This window comes from Stenella coeruleoalba (assembly GCF_951394435.1).
Source record: "Stenella coeruleoalba genome assembly, chromosome: 3".
NCBI classification, from domain to species: Eukaryota; Metazoa; Chordata; class Mammalia; order Artiodactyla; family Delphinidae; genus Stenella; species Stenella coeruleoalba.
This window is the reverse complement of record NC_137148.1, coordinates 61,115,056-61,135,842: the sequence shown is the minus strand read 5'-3', so window position 1 is coordinate 61,135,842 and position 20,787 is coordinate 61,115,056. Positions and strand designations below refer to the sequence as shown.

The 20,787-nt window shown below is 38.3% G+C and overlaps 2 protein-coding genes across 2 annotated transcripts in view; both read left to right on the top strand.

Annotated features, from left to right (window-relative positions):
• Nucleotides 1-20,787, top strand: part of TBCA (tubulin folding cofactor A) — a 102,748-nt gene that overhangs the window by 43,380 nt on the left and 38,581 nt on the right. The gene's annotated exons all lie outside the window — the stretch shown is intronic.
• Nucleotides 12,581-15,120, top strand: LOC307184654 (large ribosomal subunit protein uL11-like). The gene has a single exon (XM_079918284.1). It carries the CDS (start codon nt 13,781-13,783, stop codon nt 14,189-14,191), a length of 411 nt encoding a protein of 136 aa, XP_079774410.1. The 5' UTR covers nt 12,581-13,780; the 3' UTR covers nt 14,192-15,120.

The following is a 20,787-nucleotide window of genomic DNA, read 5'->3' as shown; positions in this document are numbered from 1 at the left end:
AAAGGTCACTCATAATATCTAACAGTCTTTATCTTTACTTACTAGCAGCCGTTGACAGAATTACTTTCCCCTCCTTGAAAAGCTTTCTATCCTACTTTCTTTCCTTGGCTACAGTGATACTGCAGTACTCTGGTTTCCCTTCTTTACTTCCCTTCAGAAGACCAGTACTCTGGTCTTCCCCTCTTTACTCCTTCTCAGTCTTATTTTTGTTTTTTTCTTCCTTTGTTATTTATGTAACAGAAATTGATTGAGCCACTGATATATGACATATACTGTCTGCATGACAGGGATATAGTGGTAAATAAGACAGAAAATTTCTGATCACAATAAAAAAATTTTTGTAACTCTGTATGGTGATGGGCATTGTGGGGATCATTTTGCAATACATATAAATGTCGAATCGTTATGTTGTACACCCGAACTAATATAATGATATTATATGTCAGTTATACACCAATTTTAACAAAAGACAGTTGTGTCAATACTTCTTGCATTAGTGTAGCTTACCCTCTCTCAAATGTTCTCTGGGGCTCTACCTGGGGCTTTTTTCCCTTTTCACTTTGTAAACACTCCAATGAGCAGCCTCCTTCACTCCTATGACCCCAGTTACATCAGTATGTTCCTGATTCCCTCATATATATCTTCCTTTTGAACTCTAGGTCTGGGTACTTCTGGACATTTCCACTTTAATGTCACATAGGCACCTCCAGTATAATAAGGTCCTAATTTTATATTTTCTCTTTCCCACACTCTTCCTGGTCTCCTTATCTCAGGCACTGGCACTACCACACCACCATCTGCCCAGTTACCTTTGGATTCTCCAGCTCCCTTATCTTCCCACATCCATTATTCACCCTGGTTAAAATAATCAATTTTATCTATATCTCTTCATTCCCACAGCTACCACTCTTGAGTAGACCACAACCATTTTTCTCCTGTATTACAATCACACTCCCCTTATCTGCGTGGCCCTAGCCCTGCCCCTCTCTATTACATTGTCCATGTTGCAGTCACAGTGATTTTTTTTTATAATCTTTTTAAAAGGTAAATATGATTGAGTAGGTCACTCACCTGATAAGTCTGTTAAATACACTTAGGAAAAATCCAGATTCTTTAGTATGACCTTATAAGGTTATGTTCTGGGCCCTTACTCTCTTGTTTATCTTTTGCTGCTCTTCTCCACGCCGAATGAATCAGCCTTACTTAATTTTCAAACCAACTTTCCATATTCTCTCTCACTTTAGAATCTTTTGTGCTCTTCTTGGTACCTAAAATGCTGCCACCCTGCTTGCTACTCCTGTCATATACCCTTTCCCTCTTCTTTGCTAATTCTTACTCATTCATCAAATGCTAACTTTGACATTATTTTCTTGAAAAAGCCTTCCCTAACAGCCCTCCCCCAACTTCCATTTAACTTAGATCTGCTTTAACTATACTACAAAGCTTCAGTATTCGAAACAGTATGGTACTGGCACAAAAACAGAAATATAAATCAATGGAACAGGATAGAAAGCCCAGAGATAAACTCACGCACCTGTGGCCACCTAATCTATGACAAAGTAGGCAAGACTATACAATGGAGAAAAGACAGTCTATTCAATGAGTGGTGCTGGGAAAACTGGACAGCTACATGTAAAAGAATGAAATTAGAATACTCCCTAACACCATACACAAGAATAAACTCAAAATGGATTAAAGACCTAAAATGTAAGGTCAGACCCTATAAAGCTCTCAGAGGAAAACATAAGCAGAACACTCTTTGACATAAATCACAGCAAGATCTTTTTTTAAAATTTTTTAATTTAAGACCCATTTATTCTCTAGTTCTGCCCACATGGAGATACACTCCTTGAAAAGGCGTTAAATTCTTCCATTCACCTTAACACCTTGTGCTGAAAACATGTGTTCCAAGATCTCAACTACGAGATCCACATTCTTAAAGCACTAATTCTTAAACCTCATCTAGATTTCTCCCCTTGGATGGGGGGAGATGACCAAACACAGCAAAGAACAGCTCAGGACTGTGGGGTCTCCTCACCCAGAAGACCTTGCAGCTCCGCTGACCACCCGGCTGGAGCCAGGATTAGGTCCCTGCGACAAGGGGCACCTGCTGGGCTGCCGCCACCACAGGTGGGACACTGCTGCCTTCGGGCGCCTTCCTGCCCCACCGCCACCGGCCCCCAACTCCTGTCCTCTTCACTAGGCTGGCTATCGCCTTTAGTTTCCCTGGAGTTTGGGAATTCCAGACCATCTCTGCTCACACTTCTGTGTCACGCCTGCTGCCTCAGCACTGCTGATCCACACCAAGGAGAAAAGCACACAGAACTGCTTTTCAACACACCAACGTTTCACACAAAAGTTATTTTATAAGCCTGCAGGTTCTTTTTCATCAGAGGACACTCCCAAGGCCATGACTTCCCCCGGCTCTCCACTGCCCTTGCAAGCAGACTGGACGTGTGTGGCCGCTGTGCTGTGAGTTGGGCACACCCTCTTGGCTCCACTCAGGTGCACTCTCCTGGAGAACTGAGGGCGGTGCCCTGGGCTCATCAGCAGGATCTGTCCTGAAGCCAGTCTTAGAGTGACAAGAGCCACACCTGCAGGTCTATTCCACTGACCAGCCACACAGGACTGAGCTGGGCCCACGGACCTTGGTCTGGATTGTGTTGGCTGGTCATTCTTGCCTAGGTTCACAGGCCAACAGCTATTGTCCTTCCTTTCCTGCTCATCACTGCACCAGCAGCTCACTCCTACCTGCTGCCATCACATGCCTGGCAACCTCATGTTCCGGGGCCAGTCAAGAACTGAGACCCCAGCAGGCCTCTAGTTCCCAGCAGGCAAACTCTGCATTAAACTACTGATGCCTAGCTGTGTTCTCGAGGCTTCAGAGCCAGGAAAGTGCAGAGAGAATAGCAAGCTGTGGTGCCCCCAGGCCCGGACCTGCAATGCTCTGCGGAGATGCCGGAACCTCGCCGTACCCCCAACCCCAACACAAGCAACCTCTGTGCCCGCCTGTCCTGCGGACCTGGGCGCACCTCCGGCCACTGTGACCTAGGACGGAGGCGCAGGGCTTGGCTGGAGGCCGGCGCTGGGGCGGGCAGGGACCTGGGCTCTGGCCCCAAGGCCGTGCGGAGCCAGGCCCACCTCCTTCCCACCATTGGAAAAAAGCAGCAAGATCTTTTTGACCCACCTCCCAGAGTAATGAAAATAATAACAAAGATAAACAAATGGGATCTAATTAAACTTAAAAGCTTTTGCACAGCAAAGGAAACCATAAAACAAAAAGACAACCCTTAGAATGGGAGAAAATATTTGCAAATGAAGCAACCAACAAGGGATTAATCTCCAAAATATACAAACAGCTCATGAGCTCAATATCAGAAAAACAGATAACCCAATCAAAAAATGGGCAGAAGATCTAAATAGACATTTCTCTTATCTAATAGACATGTCTATTATCTAAATAGACATAGAGAAGACACACAGATGACCAAAAAGCATGTGAAAAGATGCTCAACATCACTAATTATTTGAGAAATGCAGATCAAAACTACAATGAGGTATCACCTCACACCAGTCAGAATGGCCATCATCAAAAAATCTACAAACAATAAATGCTGGAGAGGGTGTGGAGAAAAGGGAACCCTCCTACACTGTTGGTAAGAATGTAAATTGTACTGCCAGTATGGAGAACAGTATGGAAGTTCCTTAAAAAACTGAAAATAGAGCTACCATATGACCCAGCAATCCCACTCCTGGGCATATATCTAGAGAGAAAAACATAATTCAAAAAGATACATGCACCCAAATGTTCATTGCAGCACTATTTACAATAGCCAGGACATGGAAGCAACCTAAATGTCCATCACCAGAGGAATAGATAAAGAAGATGTGGTACATATATACAATGGAATATTACTCGGCCATAAAAAAGAACAAAATAGTGCCATTTGCAGCAACATGGATGGACCTAGAGATTATCATACTGAGTGAAGTAAGTCAGAGAAAGACAAATATCATATGATATCACTTATATGTGGAATCTTTAAAAAACTGGATACAAATGAGCTTATTTACAAAGCAGAAGTAGAGTCATGGATGTAGAAAACAAACTTATGGTTACCAGGGGATAAGGGAAAGGAGGGATAAATTGGGAGATTGGGATTGACATATACACATGACTATATATAAAATAGATAACTAGGAAGAACGTGCCATATAGCACAGGGAACTCTACTCACTACTCTGTAATGGCCTATATGGGAAAAGAATCTTAGAAAAAAAAAAAAGTGGATATATGTATAACAGGTTCACTTTGCTGTACACCTGAAACTAACACAACATTGTAAATCAACTACAATAAGTGTTTAAAAAAAATTAACAATGAAAGAAAAAAATTGGATCTGCTTTAAAAGATAAAATATTCTCCCCAAAAGATTAATGTATTTTACTGAAGGGGTTGTGGTTATGGAATACATTTTAGATTTTAATGTTGAATTCTTATTTGAATAACTGGGTTTCTGGTTGTAACTTTCTTTAGTATCTGTTTTTATTTTTATTTTTTTAAGGCCCCCAAGGAGCCTTTTACTTGCTACTGTGTTTCAAAAGAAGCAAAATATGAAAGGATTTGATGAGTAGTTAAGAAAAGTATTTCTAAGGGTATCACTTCTGCCTCTTGGTCTTATTAACAATGTAGGTAGCCTCAGGAATATATATATAACTGTTTTCTGTAGGGGAGTAGTGCTGGTGGGCTTCTTGACTTTGAGATACTGAAATGCTGGTCTTAGTAGGACATTCCCTGGAAAAGATGGGCAGGGAAGGGAAGTGATCCAACTAAAGATAACTGACCTTCTCTATAGAGCAGTGTACTTCAAACTTTTTTGATCCAACCCAGAGTAAGAAATAGACTTTTTTTTTCATCATGGCACAGTACACACACACACATTTATAAAACTGGAACAAAAGTTTAATGAAGTATTCCTATTTTTAGCACTTATAATGTATTCTGATATTTCCAGTTCCATTCTGTTCTCTTCCATTAAAACAGTGCTGACCAAAACCCACTGAATTGATTTCAGGAGTCATGGATTAGAACCCTGACTAATGGGTTACAACCAGCCATTTGGAAACACTCCTATAGAAGCAGCTAGTGACTAAAATCTATTTTCAAACTGGCCAACTCAACAAACAGAATCACAGCCAAGTGGGAGCACTTGGTATGGGAAGGACATGAGTAACAGTTACTGAATACTTGTTACGTGTGCAGCATCAGACCAGGAACTGTACTTACTTTATATTCACTACAGTATTGTAGAGTAGTTAGTCTTCCTATTTTACTTGGGGAAACAGCCTCAAAGAGGCAAGTAACTTGCTTAAGGTCATATAAATAGCAAAGGTCAGAACTAAGATTTGGAGTTAGTCTGCCTAATTCCATAGCATTCATTTGTATCATGTTACTATGTCTCCCAGGTAAGTAACATTGCAATAGACATGCTAAACTTAGAAGGGAATTAGTGACATTTAGGTGTCTTCAAAATTTTATAGTGGAAAATAACAATAAAAAGCCCCATTAAATGTGAGTTGAGACAGGCATAAACATTGACAAACAGTTAAATAGTGATAGATTATATTGGTTTTCCAGAGAGCTTAAGTTCTTCATGCCTCTGCTCATCCAAGAGGTAGAGGTAATATCCTTAAGGCTGAGATATATGGGATTTCTTGTTGGTAAGGTAAATGAAATGTTCAGAGGCTTTACTACTGCACCAGAGCAGATAATAAGGCAATTAGAACCGTTAAATTGTTGAAACACCAGAGTGGGATGAATTATATCATGAATTGCATAGAAACAAGAAATTTTATGGCAACTTTTGAGACCTAAGGATGAAAGATATATCAGTAAAGAGAAGAGAAATTGATAGTTAAACTTTAAGTGCTAGATTTATTGACTGAAAACCCAACTAAGCATTTTAGGGTCAGTTTCAGAATATTATTTATCAGCTTTGTAAATAAATAGAAAAAATTATCAGTCTCTGCTGATGGTTTGATTTCCACTATTAATAAAATGAATTTAAGATGCGTTTCTTCCTTTCCATTTTTGAGCTGCAACATACCCTAGGGATCATCTAGTCCAGCCCCCTCATTTTACAGATGTTGAACCTGAGACCCAGAGAAATTAAGCAGCTTACCCAAGATCACATTACAAGGTAGTCAAGAATTAGAACTAAAACCCAGATCTTCTGACATTCCATTGGCTTAAATTTTATTTGACCTGAGTAGGAGAATTGGTAAATTACTTCTTATATAAGCTGATTTATGGAATACTCTACTTTCTTTAAAATTCCCATCACATAAATAATCCCACTGCTAACACTTAAATAATGCAGAAAGCTGGAAAACAGTCACTGGAGATGGCTAGCATTTCATGTTTTAATAAGGAAAGGACTGCCTGCTTTTTGTTTTTATTGTCATTGTTGTTAACAAAGGCTTTTGGTCATACTTTCAGTCTAAGAATCAGATCTGCAGATGTGAGTGTTCACACCTAGCAGATAGACTTCTGATAGTTTCCTTAGGAACATGAGCTTTTTCATATTTATGTCAAAAACTTCAGGAGTGGCTGTAGCTATTGGTTTAAAGAAACAGGAAAATGGTTCAATTGTAAGCTCTTATCTTTAGAAAACTTTTGGGGATGTTATTCTCATATATTTCCCAAAGAGATACTATTGTGCAAGCAGCTCAACTGTAAAACATTACGTAGATGTATATTGTCATCAAGATACAACTATTTCGGTTATAGCTATTTGGATAAGAAATCAGTTTAAAATTCTGCTGGGTGAGTTGAGGAAGGCTTCCTGGAAGAAATGACATTTGAAGTAGATCTTGAGTGAGTGGTCAAGATGAGGCGTTGAGGATTGGGAAGGGGAATCATGTTCTCTTAGCAAAAGAAATAAGATAAAAATCTCCATTTAGGAAATGAGTTGGATATACTTGGGACATTTTATGGACATTATGATAGATGTGTAAAAAGCATGGAGTGTTGGGGCTTCCCTGGTGGCACAGTGGTTAAGAATCCACCTGCCAATGCAAGGCTCACGGGTTCCAGCCCTGGTCCAGGAAGATCCCACATGCCGGGGAGCAACTAAGCCCATGTGCCACAACTACTGAGCCTGCACTCTAGAGCCCGGGAGCCACAACTACTGAGCCCACGTGCCACAACTATTGAAGCCCGCGTGCCTAGAGCCTGTGTGCTCCACAGAAAAGCCACCACAATAAGAAGCCTGCGCACCACAACGAAGAGTAGCTCCCACTCGCCCTAACTAGAGAAAGCCTGCGAGCAGCAACGAAGACCCAACACAGCCAAAACAAAAACAAAAACAAACAAACAAAAAAGCATGGAGTGTATAATGAGAAATACAGCCAGGGGGTCTTTAATGTCCTTTTGAGAAATTTGGAATTCTATAGACATTGTGTCTGTTTATTGAATTATCTAAGTAAAGCAAAGGAATTCTAGTGACAGTTTGAAGGCTGCATTGTCGAGCTAAAGAAAACAGTTGTTTCCTTTTGTTTAAATTTTTTCTTTTCCAGCTAGATTTTTTAACTTAGAACCAACTTGACCTCTGTTGGACTATGTCTAGTTAAGTGCTACATAGTAGTGGTTGTGCAATCAGAGTTTATTTTAAATGGATGAATTTCTGGTTTGGGAATTTCTTTTAAGTGGAGATAATCCTGTTTTATGTTGTTTTTTTAGCTTTTTTTCTTTTCTTTAACATTTTTTTCTTTTTTGAATTTTATTTTTTTTATACACCAGGTTCTTATTAGTCATCCATTTTATACATTTCAGTGTATACATGTCAATCCCAATCTCCCAATTCATCACACCACCACCAGCACCCGCCGCTGCTTTCCACCCTTGGTGTCCATACGTTTGTTCTCTACATCTGTGTCTCAATTTCTGCCTGCAAACCAGTTCATCTGTGCGATTTTTCTAGGTTCCACATATATGCATTAATATGTGATATTTGTTTTTCTTTTTCTGACTTACTTCACTCTGTATGACACTCCCTAGATTCATCCACGTCTCTACAAATGACCCAGTTTCATTCCTTTTATGGCTGAGTAATATTCCATTGTATATATGTACCACATCTTCTTTATCCATTTGTCTGTCGATGGGCATTTAGGTTGCTTCCATGACCTGGCTATTGTAAATAATGCTGCAATGAACATTGGGGTGCATGTGTCTTTTTGAATTATGGTTTTCTCTGGGTATATGCCCAGTAGTGGGATTGCTGGGTCATATGGTAATTCTATTTTTAACTTTGTAATGAGCCTCCATACTGTTCTCCATAGTGGCTGTATCAATTTACATTCCCACCAACAGTGCAAGAGGGTTCTCTTTTCTCCACACCCTCTCCAGCATTTGTTGTTAGTAGATTTTCTGATGATGCCCATTCTAACTGGTGTGAGGTGATACGTCATTGTAGTTTTGATTTGTATTTCTCTAATAATTAGTGATGTTGAGCAGCTTTTCATATGCTTCTTGGCCATCTGTATGTCCTCCTTGCAAAAATGTCTATTTAGGTCTTCTGCCCATTTTTGGATTGGGTTGTTTGCTTTTTTAATATTGAGCTGCATGAGATGTTTATATATTTTGGAGATTAATTCTTTGTCTGTTGATTCATTTGCAAACATTTTTTCCCATTCATTAGGTCCCATTTGTTTATTTTTGTTTTTATTTCCATTACTGTAGGAGGTGGGTCAAAAAAGATCTTGCTGTGATTTATGTCAGAATGTTCTTCCTGTGTTTTCCTCTAAGGGTTTTATGGTGTCCCGTCTTACATTTAGGTCTCTAATCCATTTTGTGTATGGTGTTAGGGAGTGTTCTACTTTCATTCTTTTACACATAGCTGTCCAGTTTTCCCAGCACCATTTATTGAAGAGACTGTCTTTTCTCCATTGTATATCCTTGCCTCCTTTGCAATAGATTAGTTGACCATAGGTGCGTGGGTTTATCTCTGGGCTTTATGTCCTGTTCCATTGATCTGTATTTCTGTTTTTGTGCGCCAGTACCATATTGTCTTGATTACTGTAGCTTTGTAGTATAGTCTGAAGTCAAGGAGTCTGATTCCTCCAGCTCTGTTTTTTTCCCTCAAGACTGCTTTGGCTATTTGGGGTCTTTCGTGTCTCCATACAGATTTTAAGATTTTTTGTTCTAGTTCTGTAAAAAATGCCATTGGTAATTTGATAGGGATTGCATTGAATCTGTGGATTGCTTTGGGTAGTATAGTCATTTTCACAATATTGATTCTTCTAATCCAACAACATGGTATATCTCTCCATCTGTTGGTATCATCTTTAATTTCTTTCAACAGTGTCTTATAGTTTTCCACATACAGGTCTTTTGTCTCCCTAGGTAGGTTTATTCCTAGGTATTTTATTCTTTTTCTTGCAATGGTAAATGGGAGTGTTTCCATAATTTCTCTTTCAGATTTTTCGTTAGTGTATAGGAATGCAAGAGATTTCTGTGCATTAATTTTGTATCCTGCAACTTTACCAAATTCATTGATTAGCTCTAGTAGTTTTCTGGTGGCATCTTTAGGATTCTCTATGTATAGTATCATGTCATCTGCAAATGGTGACAGTTTTACTTCTTCTTTTCCAATTTGTATTCCTTTTATTTCTTTTTCTTCTCTGATTGCCATGGCTAGGACTTCCAAAATTATGTTGAATAATAGTGGTGAGAGCGGACATCCTTGTCTTGTTCCTGATCTTAGAGGAAATGCTTTCAGTTTTTCACCATTGAGAATGATGGTTGCTGTGGGTTTGTTTTTTATGGCCTCTATTATGTTGAGGTAGGTTCCCTCTATGCCCACTTTCTGGAGCGTTTTTATCATAAATGAGTGTTGAATTTTGTCAAAAGCTTTTTCTGCATCTGTTGAGATGATCATATGATTTTTATCCTTCAATTTGTTAATATGGTGTATCACATTGATTGATTTGTGTATACTGAAGAATCCTTGCATCCCTGGGATAAATCCCATTTGATCATGGTGTATGATCGTTTTAATGTGTTGTCGGATTCTGTTTGCTAGTATTTTGTTGAGGATTTTTCCACCTATATTCATCAGTGATATTGGTCTGTAATTTTCTTTTTTTGTAGTATCTTTGTCTGGTTTTGGGATCAAGGTGATGGCGGCCTCATAGAATGAGTTTGGGAGTGTCCCTTCCTGTGCAGTTTTTTGGAAGAGTTTGAGAAGGATGGATGTTAGCTCTTCTCTAAATGTTTGATAGAATTCACCTGTGAAGCCATCTGGTCCTGGGCTTTTGTTTGTTGGAAGATTTTTTTTTTTTTTTTTTTTGTGATACACGGGCCTCTCACTGCTGTGGCCCATCCCGTTGCGGAGCAGCAGGCTCCGGACGCGCAGGCCCAGCGGCCATGGCTCACGGGCGCAGCCGCTCCATGGCATGCGGGATCTTCCCAGACCGGGGCACGAACCCATGTCCCCTGCATCGGCAGGCGGACTCTCAACCACTGCGCCACCAGGGAAGCCCTGTTGGAAGATTTAAAATCACAGTTTCAATTTCATTTCTTGCGGTTGGTCTGTTTATATTTTCTGTTTCTTCCTGGTTCACTCTTGGAAGGTTATACCTTTCTAGGAATTTGTCCCATTTCTTCCAGGTTGTCCATTTTATTGGCATAGAGTTGCTTGTAGTAGTCTCTTAGGATGCTTTGTATTTCTGCGGTTTATGTTGTAACTTCTCCTTTTTCATTTCTAATTTTATTATTTGAGTCCCCTCCCTCTTTTTCTTGATGAGTCTGGCTAATGGTTTATCAATTATGTTTATCTTTTCAAAGAACCAGTTTTTAGTTTTATTGATCTTTGCAATTGTTTTCTTTGTTTCTATTTCATTTATTTCTGCTCTGATCTTTATGATTTCTTTCCTTCTGCTAACTTTGGGTTTTGTTTGTTCTTCTTTCTCTAGTTTCTTTGGGTGTAAGTTTCAATTGTTTATTTGAGATTTTTCTTGTTTGTTGAGGTAGGCTTGTATTGCTATAAACTTCCCTCTTAGAATTGCTTTTGCTGCCTCCCATAGGTTTTGGATCATCGTGTTTTCATTGTCATTTGTCTCTAAGTATTTTTTGATTTCCTCTTTGATTTCTCCAGTGATCTCTTAGTTATTTAGTAATGTACTGTTTAGCCTCCATGTGTTTATGTTTTTACTTTTTTTTTTACCCTGTAATTGATTTCTAATCTCATAGCATTGTTGTCAGAAAAGATGCTTGATATGACTTCAATTTTCTTAAATTTACTGAGGCTTAATTTGTGACCCAAGATGTGATCTCTCCTGGAGAATGTTCCGTGTGCACTTTGAGAAGAAAGTGTAATCTGATGTTTTTGGATGGAATGTCCTATAAATATCAGTTAAATCTGTCTGGTCTATTGTGTCATTTAAAGCTTGTGTTTCCTTATTAATTTTATGTTTGAGTGATCTGTCCATTGGTGTAAGTGAGGTGTTAAAGTCCCCCACTATTATTGTGTTACTGTCAATTTCCTCTCTTATAGCTGTTAGCAGTTGCCTTATGTGTTGAGGTGCTCCCATGTTGGGTGCATATATACTTATAATTGTTATATCTTCTTCTTGGATTGATCCCTCGATCATTATGTAGTGTCCTTCCTTGTCTCTTGTAACATTATTTTAAAGTCTATTTTATCTGATATGAGTATTGCTACTCCAGCTTTGTTTTGATTTCCATTTGCATGGAATATCTTTTTCCATCCCCTCACTTTCAGTCTGAATGTGTCCCTAGGTCTGAAGTGGGTCTCTTGTAGACAGCATATATATGGGGCTTGTTTTTGTATCCATTCAGCGAGCCTGTGTCTTTTGGTTGGAGGATTTAATCCATTCACGTTTAAGGTAATTATCAATATGTATGTTCTTGTTACCATTTTCTTAATTGTTTTGGGTTTGTTTTTGTAGGTCCTTTTCTTCTCTAGTGTTTCCCATTTAGAGAAGTTCCTTTAGCATTTGTTGTAGAGCTGGTTTTGTGGTGCTGAATTCCCTTAGCTTTTGCTTGTCTGTAAAGCTTTTGATTTCTCCATGGAATCTGAATGAGATCCTTGCCAGATAGAGTAATCTTGGTTGTAGGTTCTTCCCTTTCCTCAATTTAAGTATATCATGCCACTCCCGTCTGACTTGTAGAGTTTCTGCTGAGAAATCAGCTGTTAACCTTATGGGAGTTCCCTTGTATGTTATTTGTCGTTTTTCCCTTGCTGTTTTCAATAATTTTTCTTTGTCTTTAATTTTTGCCAATTTGATTACTATGTGTCTTGGTGTGTTTCTCCTTGGGTTTATCCTGTATGGGACTCTCTGCGCTTCGTGGACTTGGGTGGCTATTTCCTTTCCCATGTTAGGGAAGTTTTTGACTATAATCTCTTCAAATATTTTCTCTGGTCCTTTGTCTCTCTCTTCTCCTTCTGGGACCCCTATAATACGAATGTTGTTGCGTTTAATGTTGTCTCAGAGGTCTCTTAGGCTGTCTTCATTTCTTTTCATTCTTTTTTCTTTATTCTGTTCAGCAGCAGTGAATTCCACCATTCCGTCTTACAGGTCACTTATGCGTTCTTTTGCCTCTTTTGCTACTGATTTCTTCTAGTGTATTTTTCATTTCAGTTATTGTGCTGTTCATCTCTGTTTGTTTGTTCTTTAATTCCTCTAGGTCTTTGTTAAACATTTCTTGCATCTTCTCGATCTTTGCCTCCATTCTTTTTCCGAGATCCTGGATCATCTTCACTATGATTATTCTGAATCCTTTTTCTGGAAGGTTTCCTATCTCCACTTCATTTAGTTGTTTTTCTGGGGTTTTATGTTGTTCCATGATTTGGTACATAGCCCTCTGCCTTTTCATCTTGTCTCTCTTCCTGTGAATGTGGCGTTTGTTCCACAGGCTGCAGGATTGTAGTTCTTCTTGCTTCTCCTGTCTGTCCTCTTGCCCGTGTCCCCAGGACTGTCGCAGCTTCGGCTGGTGGGGCCCCTCCAGAGCCAGCAGCCTCAGTTAGGCCACCCTCCCCTCAGGCTCCAGGGCAGTTCAGTCTGTTGTTTTGTTTTTAATGCAAACCTGTGAGTAGGACGTATAAAACTGTGCTTCTCATGTTTGCCCTTAAGAATGTATGTAAAGGGTGTACAGAATAATGAAGAATGAACAACATGCATATGGGTATGTGAAGGACAAATTAAGCCAAATAAACTTGAATGCTCTTATTGTGTTAGCTTTAATAGAGTAGAATTACAAAATTCATATTCAGTAGGCAGGAAGCTAATATCTAATTTTCACTAGAATAGTTAATACTGTTTTAGGGAAATTAAGTTCTTGTTAGTTGTCAACATGGGCTAAAAACTAGCAGTTGGATCATACCAAAGGTAATGATGGCATCGTATTGAATCGGAGGTGGTGTTCTGCATGGTGCCATAGGTGCTATGTTAAATACAATTTTATTTAAATCATATTAATTACCTGGGAGAAAGCATGCAAGAAAATCCACAAAGGATGCCAACTTTGGATTGTAATTAGAACAGAGCTGAAAGGAACTAGAGTGATGAGGCATGCCTAGGTAAACATAATGAAATTTCCTTTGAAAAATTAATTCCCTTGAGAGGAAAATTGAGCAAATTATATGCATTAAAAATGTTTTGCTTTCGGCTCTCGGCTCGGAGGAGGCCAAGGTGCAACTTTCTTTGGTTGTCCTGAATCCGGGTTCATCCGACACCAACGCCAGCCGCCTCCACCATGCCACCTAAGTTCGACCCCAATGAGATCAAAGTTGTGTACCTGAGGTGCACCGGTGGAGAAGTCGGTGCCACATTTGCCCTTTCCCCCATGATCAGCCCCCTGGGTCTGTCTCCAAAGAAAGTTGGTGATGACATCGCCAAGGCAACTGGTGATTGGAAGGGTCTGAGGATTACAGTGAAACTGACCATTCAGAACCGACAGGCCCAGATTGAGGTGGTACCTTCTGCCTCTGCCCTGATCATCAGAGCCCTCAAGGAACTGCCAAGAGACAGAAAGAAGCAGGAAAACATTAAGCACAGTGGAAACATCACTTTTGGTGAGATTGTCAACATTGCCCGACAGATGTGGCATCGATCTTTAGCTAGAGAACTCTCTGGAACCATTAAAGAGATCCTGGGGACCGCCTAGTCTGTGGGCTGCAATGTTGATGGCTGCCACCTTCACGACATCTTAGATGACATCAACAGTGATGTGGTGGATTGCTCAGCTAGTTAAGAACTGCAAAGGAAAATAATAAAGTGTTATTTGACAACCAGTGGGGAAAAAAAAAGTTTCGTTTCTAATTTGGCATTTGCCAATGAATGAAAGTTGAGTACCTCAGTTAATAGCCTGTCTTTCCATGTTGTGATCCTTTGTATCTAGGATATCAGTAACCAAAATCTCTTCATAATATGTAAAATCTATATATATGATTTCATAGGATCTAGACACCCATTTGCTTATAGAGAAAATGTTTAAGATTGAGAGAAATTCTGAAACAGGAGACTTGTAGCCACTCTTTGTGGAGAACTATAACTCTAGAAAATCTTTTTAGTAATGTCCCAAATCACTAATTGTTTTCATTTTTTCTTTAAAGAGGAAAGATTGTAATAAGTTTCCACATCTATCAGTAATGCCCACCCTGAATATTAAATTAATGAGACTCTACCAAGAAATTACTTCTCAAGTCTTCTAGAAGTTTCTCCTCCTAAACAAGAAAAACAAAAATGTTAGCTGTCTTTCACTTTACCATTAAATTAAAATACTATATTTTGTGAAAAGTGCTTTCTTATCCACATAAATCGTGAAGCCATAGAGATAAGATTGATAGACCTGAGTATATAAACATTATACAATAAAATTTCTCCAGGAGAACAGAACAGAAAAGGAGGTAAAAGGAAGAAAAATCAAATAAGATGGAAAAACAAGCGACATATTGGGCAAAGTATTTACCAACTACATGCCAGATAAAGGATAAGATCTAGAATATAAAAAGAGTTCTTACAAATTAATAAGAGAGATGAACACTCCACCATAAAGATAGATAAAAATATAAACAGAAAATTTACATACAAAGAAAGGAGAATTGGATGACATATGAAATAATAACACTATGAACTCCATATGGTTGTAAGTACTTCATAGATATTAACCCATTTAGTTCTCCCAGCTATTGGCAGATACTGTTGTTATCCTTGCTTTACCATTGAGGAACTGAGGCACCAAGAATTTAAGGAACCTGAACCAGTGGAACCTGCATTCAAATTCAGAAAGTCAGACTGTACCCTTAATGACTATAACTCACTAATAATCACAAAAATACAAGCACAGCTATGATATTATTGGTCACCTATAACATTGGCATAAATGAAAACACCAGTACCAAGTGTTAGTGAGAGAAATGGGCTCTCTTCTCACAGTTGATGCAAATGTCAGTTGGTACAGTCTTTATGGAGGGCAATTTGGCAATACATATCACTAAGTAAAATGTACATACCCTTAGACCTAGAAGCCATGCTATGATTTTCATTTAAATAAGATATGCAGACAAGGGTATAGATGTATGTACAATTATGTTCATCTCGGTGTTTACAATAATACTTTAAAATTGGAAATAATTTAAGTTTTCATCGATAAGATATTGCTTAAAATCTGCATGCAATCAGTGAAACACCGTACATATAGTTATTAAAAAATACCTGATATAGGGCTGTATGCATTAACATGGAAGGATTTCCACAACCTACTGAGTGAGACTAGACAAGTTCACTGTGAAGGAAGGGATAGTATTTAACTTGTTCATTGCCCACTGCTTGGCACAGTGTAAGCATATGGTAACTATTGGATGGATGGATGGATGGATGGTTGGATGGATGGATGGATGGACAGATGGATAGGAGAATATGGTATAGTGAAAAGATTCTAAGACTTGAAACTGGAAGGTTTCTGTTTTGTTCCCTCCTAGTAACAACAGATCACTGGAATTCAAGCCCTTTAAAGCATTGGTGTTCCACAAATATTTCTCTAAAAAGAAGCAATTCAGCTTGTGTTAACATCTGTATTAATTTCTTAGGGCTGCCAATGTAAAATTACTGTGAACTAGGTGGCTTAACACAACTAAAATTTATTCTCTCACATTTCTGGAGGCTAGAAGTTTGGAATCAAGGTGTCAGCAAATCATGCTCTTCCCTCCATCCTTCCTTGCCTCTTCTAGCTTCTTATGGTTGCCAGCAATCCTCCGTTTTCTTTGGCTTTTGGCAGTATAACTCCAGTCTCTGCTTCTGTCTTTACATGGTCTTCTTCCTGGTGTGTCTCTTATAAGGACACCAGTCATTGGACTTAGGCCCCATGCCAATCCTGTATGACCTCATCTTAATGAATTATGTCTATAGAAAACCTATTTCCAGGCTTTCCTGTTGGCACAGTGGTTAAGAATCTGCCTTCCAATGCAGGGGACACAGGTTTGAGCCCTGGTCCAGGAAGATCCCACATGCTGCGGAGCAACTAAGCCCAACTACTGAGGCCACGTGCGCCACAACTACTGAGCCCACGTGCTGCAACTACTGAAGCCCGTGCTCAATAGTTGCACAGCCTAGAGAAGCCTTCTCTGCAACAAGAGAAGCCACCGCAATGAGAAGCGCCGCAACGAAGAGTAGCCCCTGCTCGCCACTACTAGAGAAAAGCCCGCGCACAGCAACAAAGACCCAACACAGCCAAAAATAAAATAAATAAAATTTAAAAAAAAAAAAAAGAACCTATTTGCAAATAAGATCACATTCTGAGGTTCTGGGTAGACATGAATTTTGGGCAACACTATTCAACTCCTTACAACATCTCAGCTGAATACAGCCTTAAGGATGGAGTCTTACTAAATAGTCAAACTTTCAAGTTTTACTTTTTTAAAAACACCAAAAAACGATTTCAGTTTAACCATTCTGACCGGAAACATTTATAAAATAGTTTATATACCACTATTAATACTTAGGATTATATTAAAATATTACCTAAGAAACTGGAAATAAGATTTAATCTCAGAGGATAAAATGAAAGCAATATTTAATAGGTCATAATAAAGATACACAAAGATGTCTGAAAGAGAGAATGGGTTCTAGTCTTATAAGACTAGACTGTTAACTGATTGACTGGATTATCTTTTCCACAAAGAGTGTGTTAAGTGTATTAATAGGAAGGAAGCTTGGTCAACAGTGAAAGCACAAAATAAAGAAAATCACAGGGTAAATATCTGTTTTGTCCACCTAAAGCCTTGTCCAGGAGATGGGGGTGTTCTGAGTATAGTTTTAATGTTTGTAAGACCACCCTGTTTCCTTTAAGTAAAACAGTAGTTTTACTTTACTTTTTAGCAATGGAACTTTTTTCCCCCTCCAAAAGAAATCTTAAAAAGATTTCAAGCACAGAAAACAACAGAAAACAAAGAGAGCTTCTGAGACACCTCCTTAGAATGTTAATGCTCCAAGAAAAGACTGAAAACTGCTTAAGCTATGAAATAATTCTGTTTATCTAATTTTCCTTTTTTTGGTACCATACTCACCAATATATTTTCTGGTAAGGCTATGGTTTTTCGCATGGGTCTGCCTATCATAAGAGAGTGGGCTTGCGTTTTGAAAGACTTTTTTCTAGTGCCAGAAACAATTGTGCTTCTCATTGTATGTCAATAAATTGGCATTCTAGCATTATACATCAGCCTCATTAATCAACGTTGTTCTGCCCTTAAGACATGATTCTACTCTTGGTGGGCTTACAAAATAAATTTTGAGCCTAAGAACCAGAAATTTGGCTGTGATTAATGGGCCAAGGAGGGGAAGGCTTTTTTAGTAAGGCCCTTCAAGAAGACTACCTCCTGACCTTTCCAGTGCAACACAACCAGACATAGCTCCGTGAGTATTAGTTTTTTCTCATTTAAATTTCTATTAAAAGTTTCTTTTTCTTCTGCTTTAGAGAGTGTTTTGGTTTTATTTATTTATTTATTTTAACATCTTTATTGGGGTATAATTGCTTTACAATGGTGTGTTAGTTTCTGCTTTATAACAAAGTGAATCAGTTATACATATACATATGTTCCCATATCTCTTCCGTCTTGCATCTCCCAGTTTCTTTGTTTTTAAACAGAGCATATCATGTAACCTTTTTTTTTTTTCCTTTTTACCCTTCCTGGTCCTGCTGCTCCTCATTTAATCTTCTTTAATACTTAAATTTATCGCTGTCCTTTATTATAAGTAAAGGTAAGACCACTTTAGGGGGTTATCAGGTTGCTGAGGCCTTTATGTTCTCCTTGAAGTGCTCCTAACTGCCTTGCTTTATATGGGTCTTCTTTCTCATCCCTAGTGAGATTTCTGTCATTACTTCTTCTATCAGCATGCCTATCTATGGCACTAGTTTTCCCCTTTCTCATCTATTACTTTAAAATACAAGAAACCAAATTTTTGTGTAAATTTATAAGAAACCAAATTTGTAGAAATAGACTTAAAGAGTAACTGCTCTGAATGAGGACATGAAGATCTCTCCTATAAATCATATATATAAACTTTAGTGTGAATTTTGACCTTAATTTTGGCTCTTCCAAGGCCCTTTTCTTGCTTTTTTTCTTACTTAATAAGAAAGAAATTGAAATCTCTTTAAATTAGGTAAAGGTGCACACTATCTACATTTCAGAGGGTAGATGTGCTTGCAGTTTCAAAATGCATTATTCTAATAAAAAATATACATAATCTCTTGCTTTGTCCATGTTTTCTTCAGTATTTGTACTAGAAGCATGGTTTTGGTAGAAAAGTAACCTTTACTAAACATTTGTCTCTTTTACTGAGGAGGACTGTTAGGGTATGAACTCTTGAAAGTAGATTGTTAGCCTTAAAGTTCTTGGCTCAGTAATTTTTCAAAATCCACATTTTTCTCTAGAATCTTAAAACTTGAAGCTTTACCTGATTAACTACACTTTACTTTAGCTTTACTCATGTTATTAGCATGAATATAGTATATTTTCTACTTATGTTTTTAAAAATTGTCTTCATTTTTGTGTATTTTGTACTTATAAGTTTCACATGGTCAAGTATCTTATCTTTGTTTCTTTTACTTTTTCATTATTACGAAATCACATACTGTCATTTAAGTACATCTTTTTGGGTGAGTTAGACTTGAAGTTTGTGTTTGGGCTATATTGACTATATTTATAACTCCAGAAAGTTTTTTGGAAAGCGTGAGTATCTTTTTCATGTTCTTGCCTGTTTATGTTTCCTAATCTGGGGAAAGAGCCAGAGTTTTTGGAGTTATAAAATTTTCCTATAGGGAATTCCCTGGCGGTCCTGTGGTTAGGACTCTGCGCTTTCACTGCGCAGGGCCTGGGTTTGACCCCTGGTCAGGGAACTAGGATCCCACAAGCCGATGGCTATGGCCAAAAAAAAGGGTTTTTTTTCCTATAAATGTGAAGTAAAAGTAAGGAATGATTTTATTCCTTAAGATGGATTTAGGCTGATAAATACCATATTTACCTGAGAAAATAATATAATTGCTTTTCTCTGTATACTTTTTTATAATGTTGCTGTGGTGATCATTTCCCATAACTCTTTAAAAAGAAGACAGTAGGGCTTCCCTGGTGGCGCAGTGGTTGAGGGTCCGCCTGCTGATGCAGGGGACACGGGTTCGTGCCCCGGTCCGGGAGGATCCCACATGCTGCGGAGCGGCTGGGCCTGTGAGCCATGGCTGCTGAGCCTGCGCATCCGGAGCCTGTGCTTCGCAACGGGAGAGGCCACAACAGTGAGAGGCCTGCGTACCGCAAAAAAAAAAAAAAGAAGACAGTATAGATGTATTAAAACATGGTACATTTCCAAAAACAAAATAGATGCTTAAAAATATCTTCTTGAATTAATAAACTATTTTATATATTTTATTTTATTTTATTTATTTTTTATTTTATATATTTTAAATACTCATGACAAATTATGATTGTGTAATAATACAGCAGGGTTGCACAGCTTTACAAATTCAATTAATAGTTTTATTTTTATTAATTTCAGTCTTCTAAAACTGTTAGCACAGTAACCTTTTTTTTGAATTTCATTTTATTTTTTTATACAGCAGTTTCTTATTAGTTATCCGTTTTATACATATTAGTGTATGTATGTCAATCCCAATCTCCCAATTCAGCACACCACCATCCCCACCCCCCCAGCCACTTTCCCCCCTTGGTGTCCAAACGTTTGTCCTGTACATCTGTGTCTCAGTTTCTGCCCTGCATACCGGTTCATCTGTACCATTTCAGTAACCTCCTTTTTAATAGTGTAATTTTTTTTTAATTACACACTGTATTTGAACTTAATCATTTAAGAAATCCACCAATTTAACCTTATTTAAAAAAAAAAAACATGGTACATTTCTCTATAGGTATACATGCATGTGACTGTGATTTCAGTTGCCAACCCACTGTGTTCAAGAACTCTGGACTGGAAATTAAGCAACCTGGATTTTATTTCTAGCTCTGATACTAATTCTGATGCTTAAAAGGGTTCCTCCACCATCGTTCATTCTAATGTAAAAGTTTGCTTTAATTTTTTTTTTAATCAGAAGACTTGTTAACTTCAGAGAGGTGTGCCAGTAGAAATACACAAGTAAGAATTCAAATGACAGCAGATCATTTGTATTTAAAACCATAAAATATTCATCCAGACTAACTATTCTTGAAGTGCAATAACCTGGGCATATGAAAAGGTATAATGGGAATTACTTCTTAGAAC

Coding starts and splice junctions, on each gene's coding strand:
- LOC307184654 (XM_079918284.1), top strand. CDS start 13,781: ATGCCACCTAAGTTCGACCCCAATGAGATCAAAGTTGTGTACCTGAGG.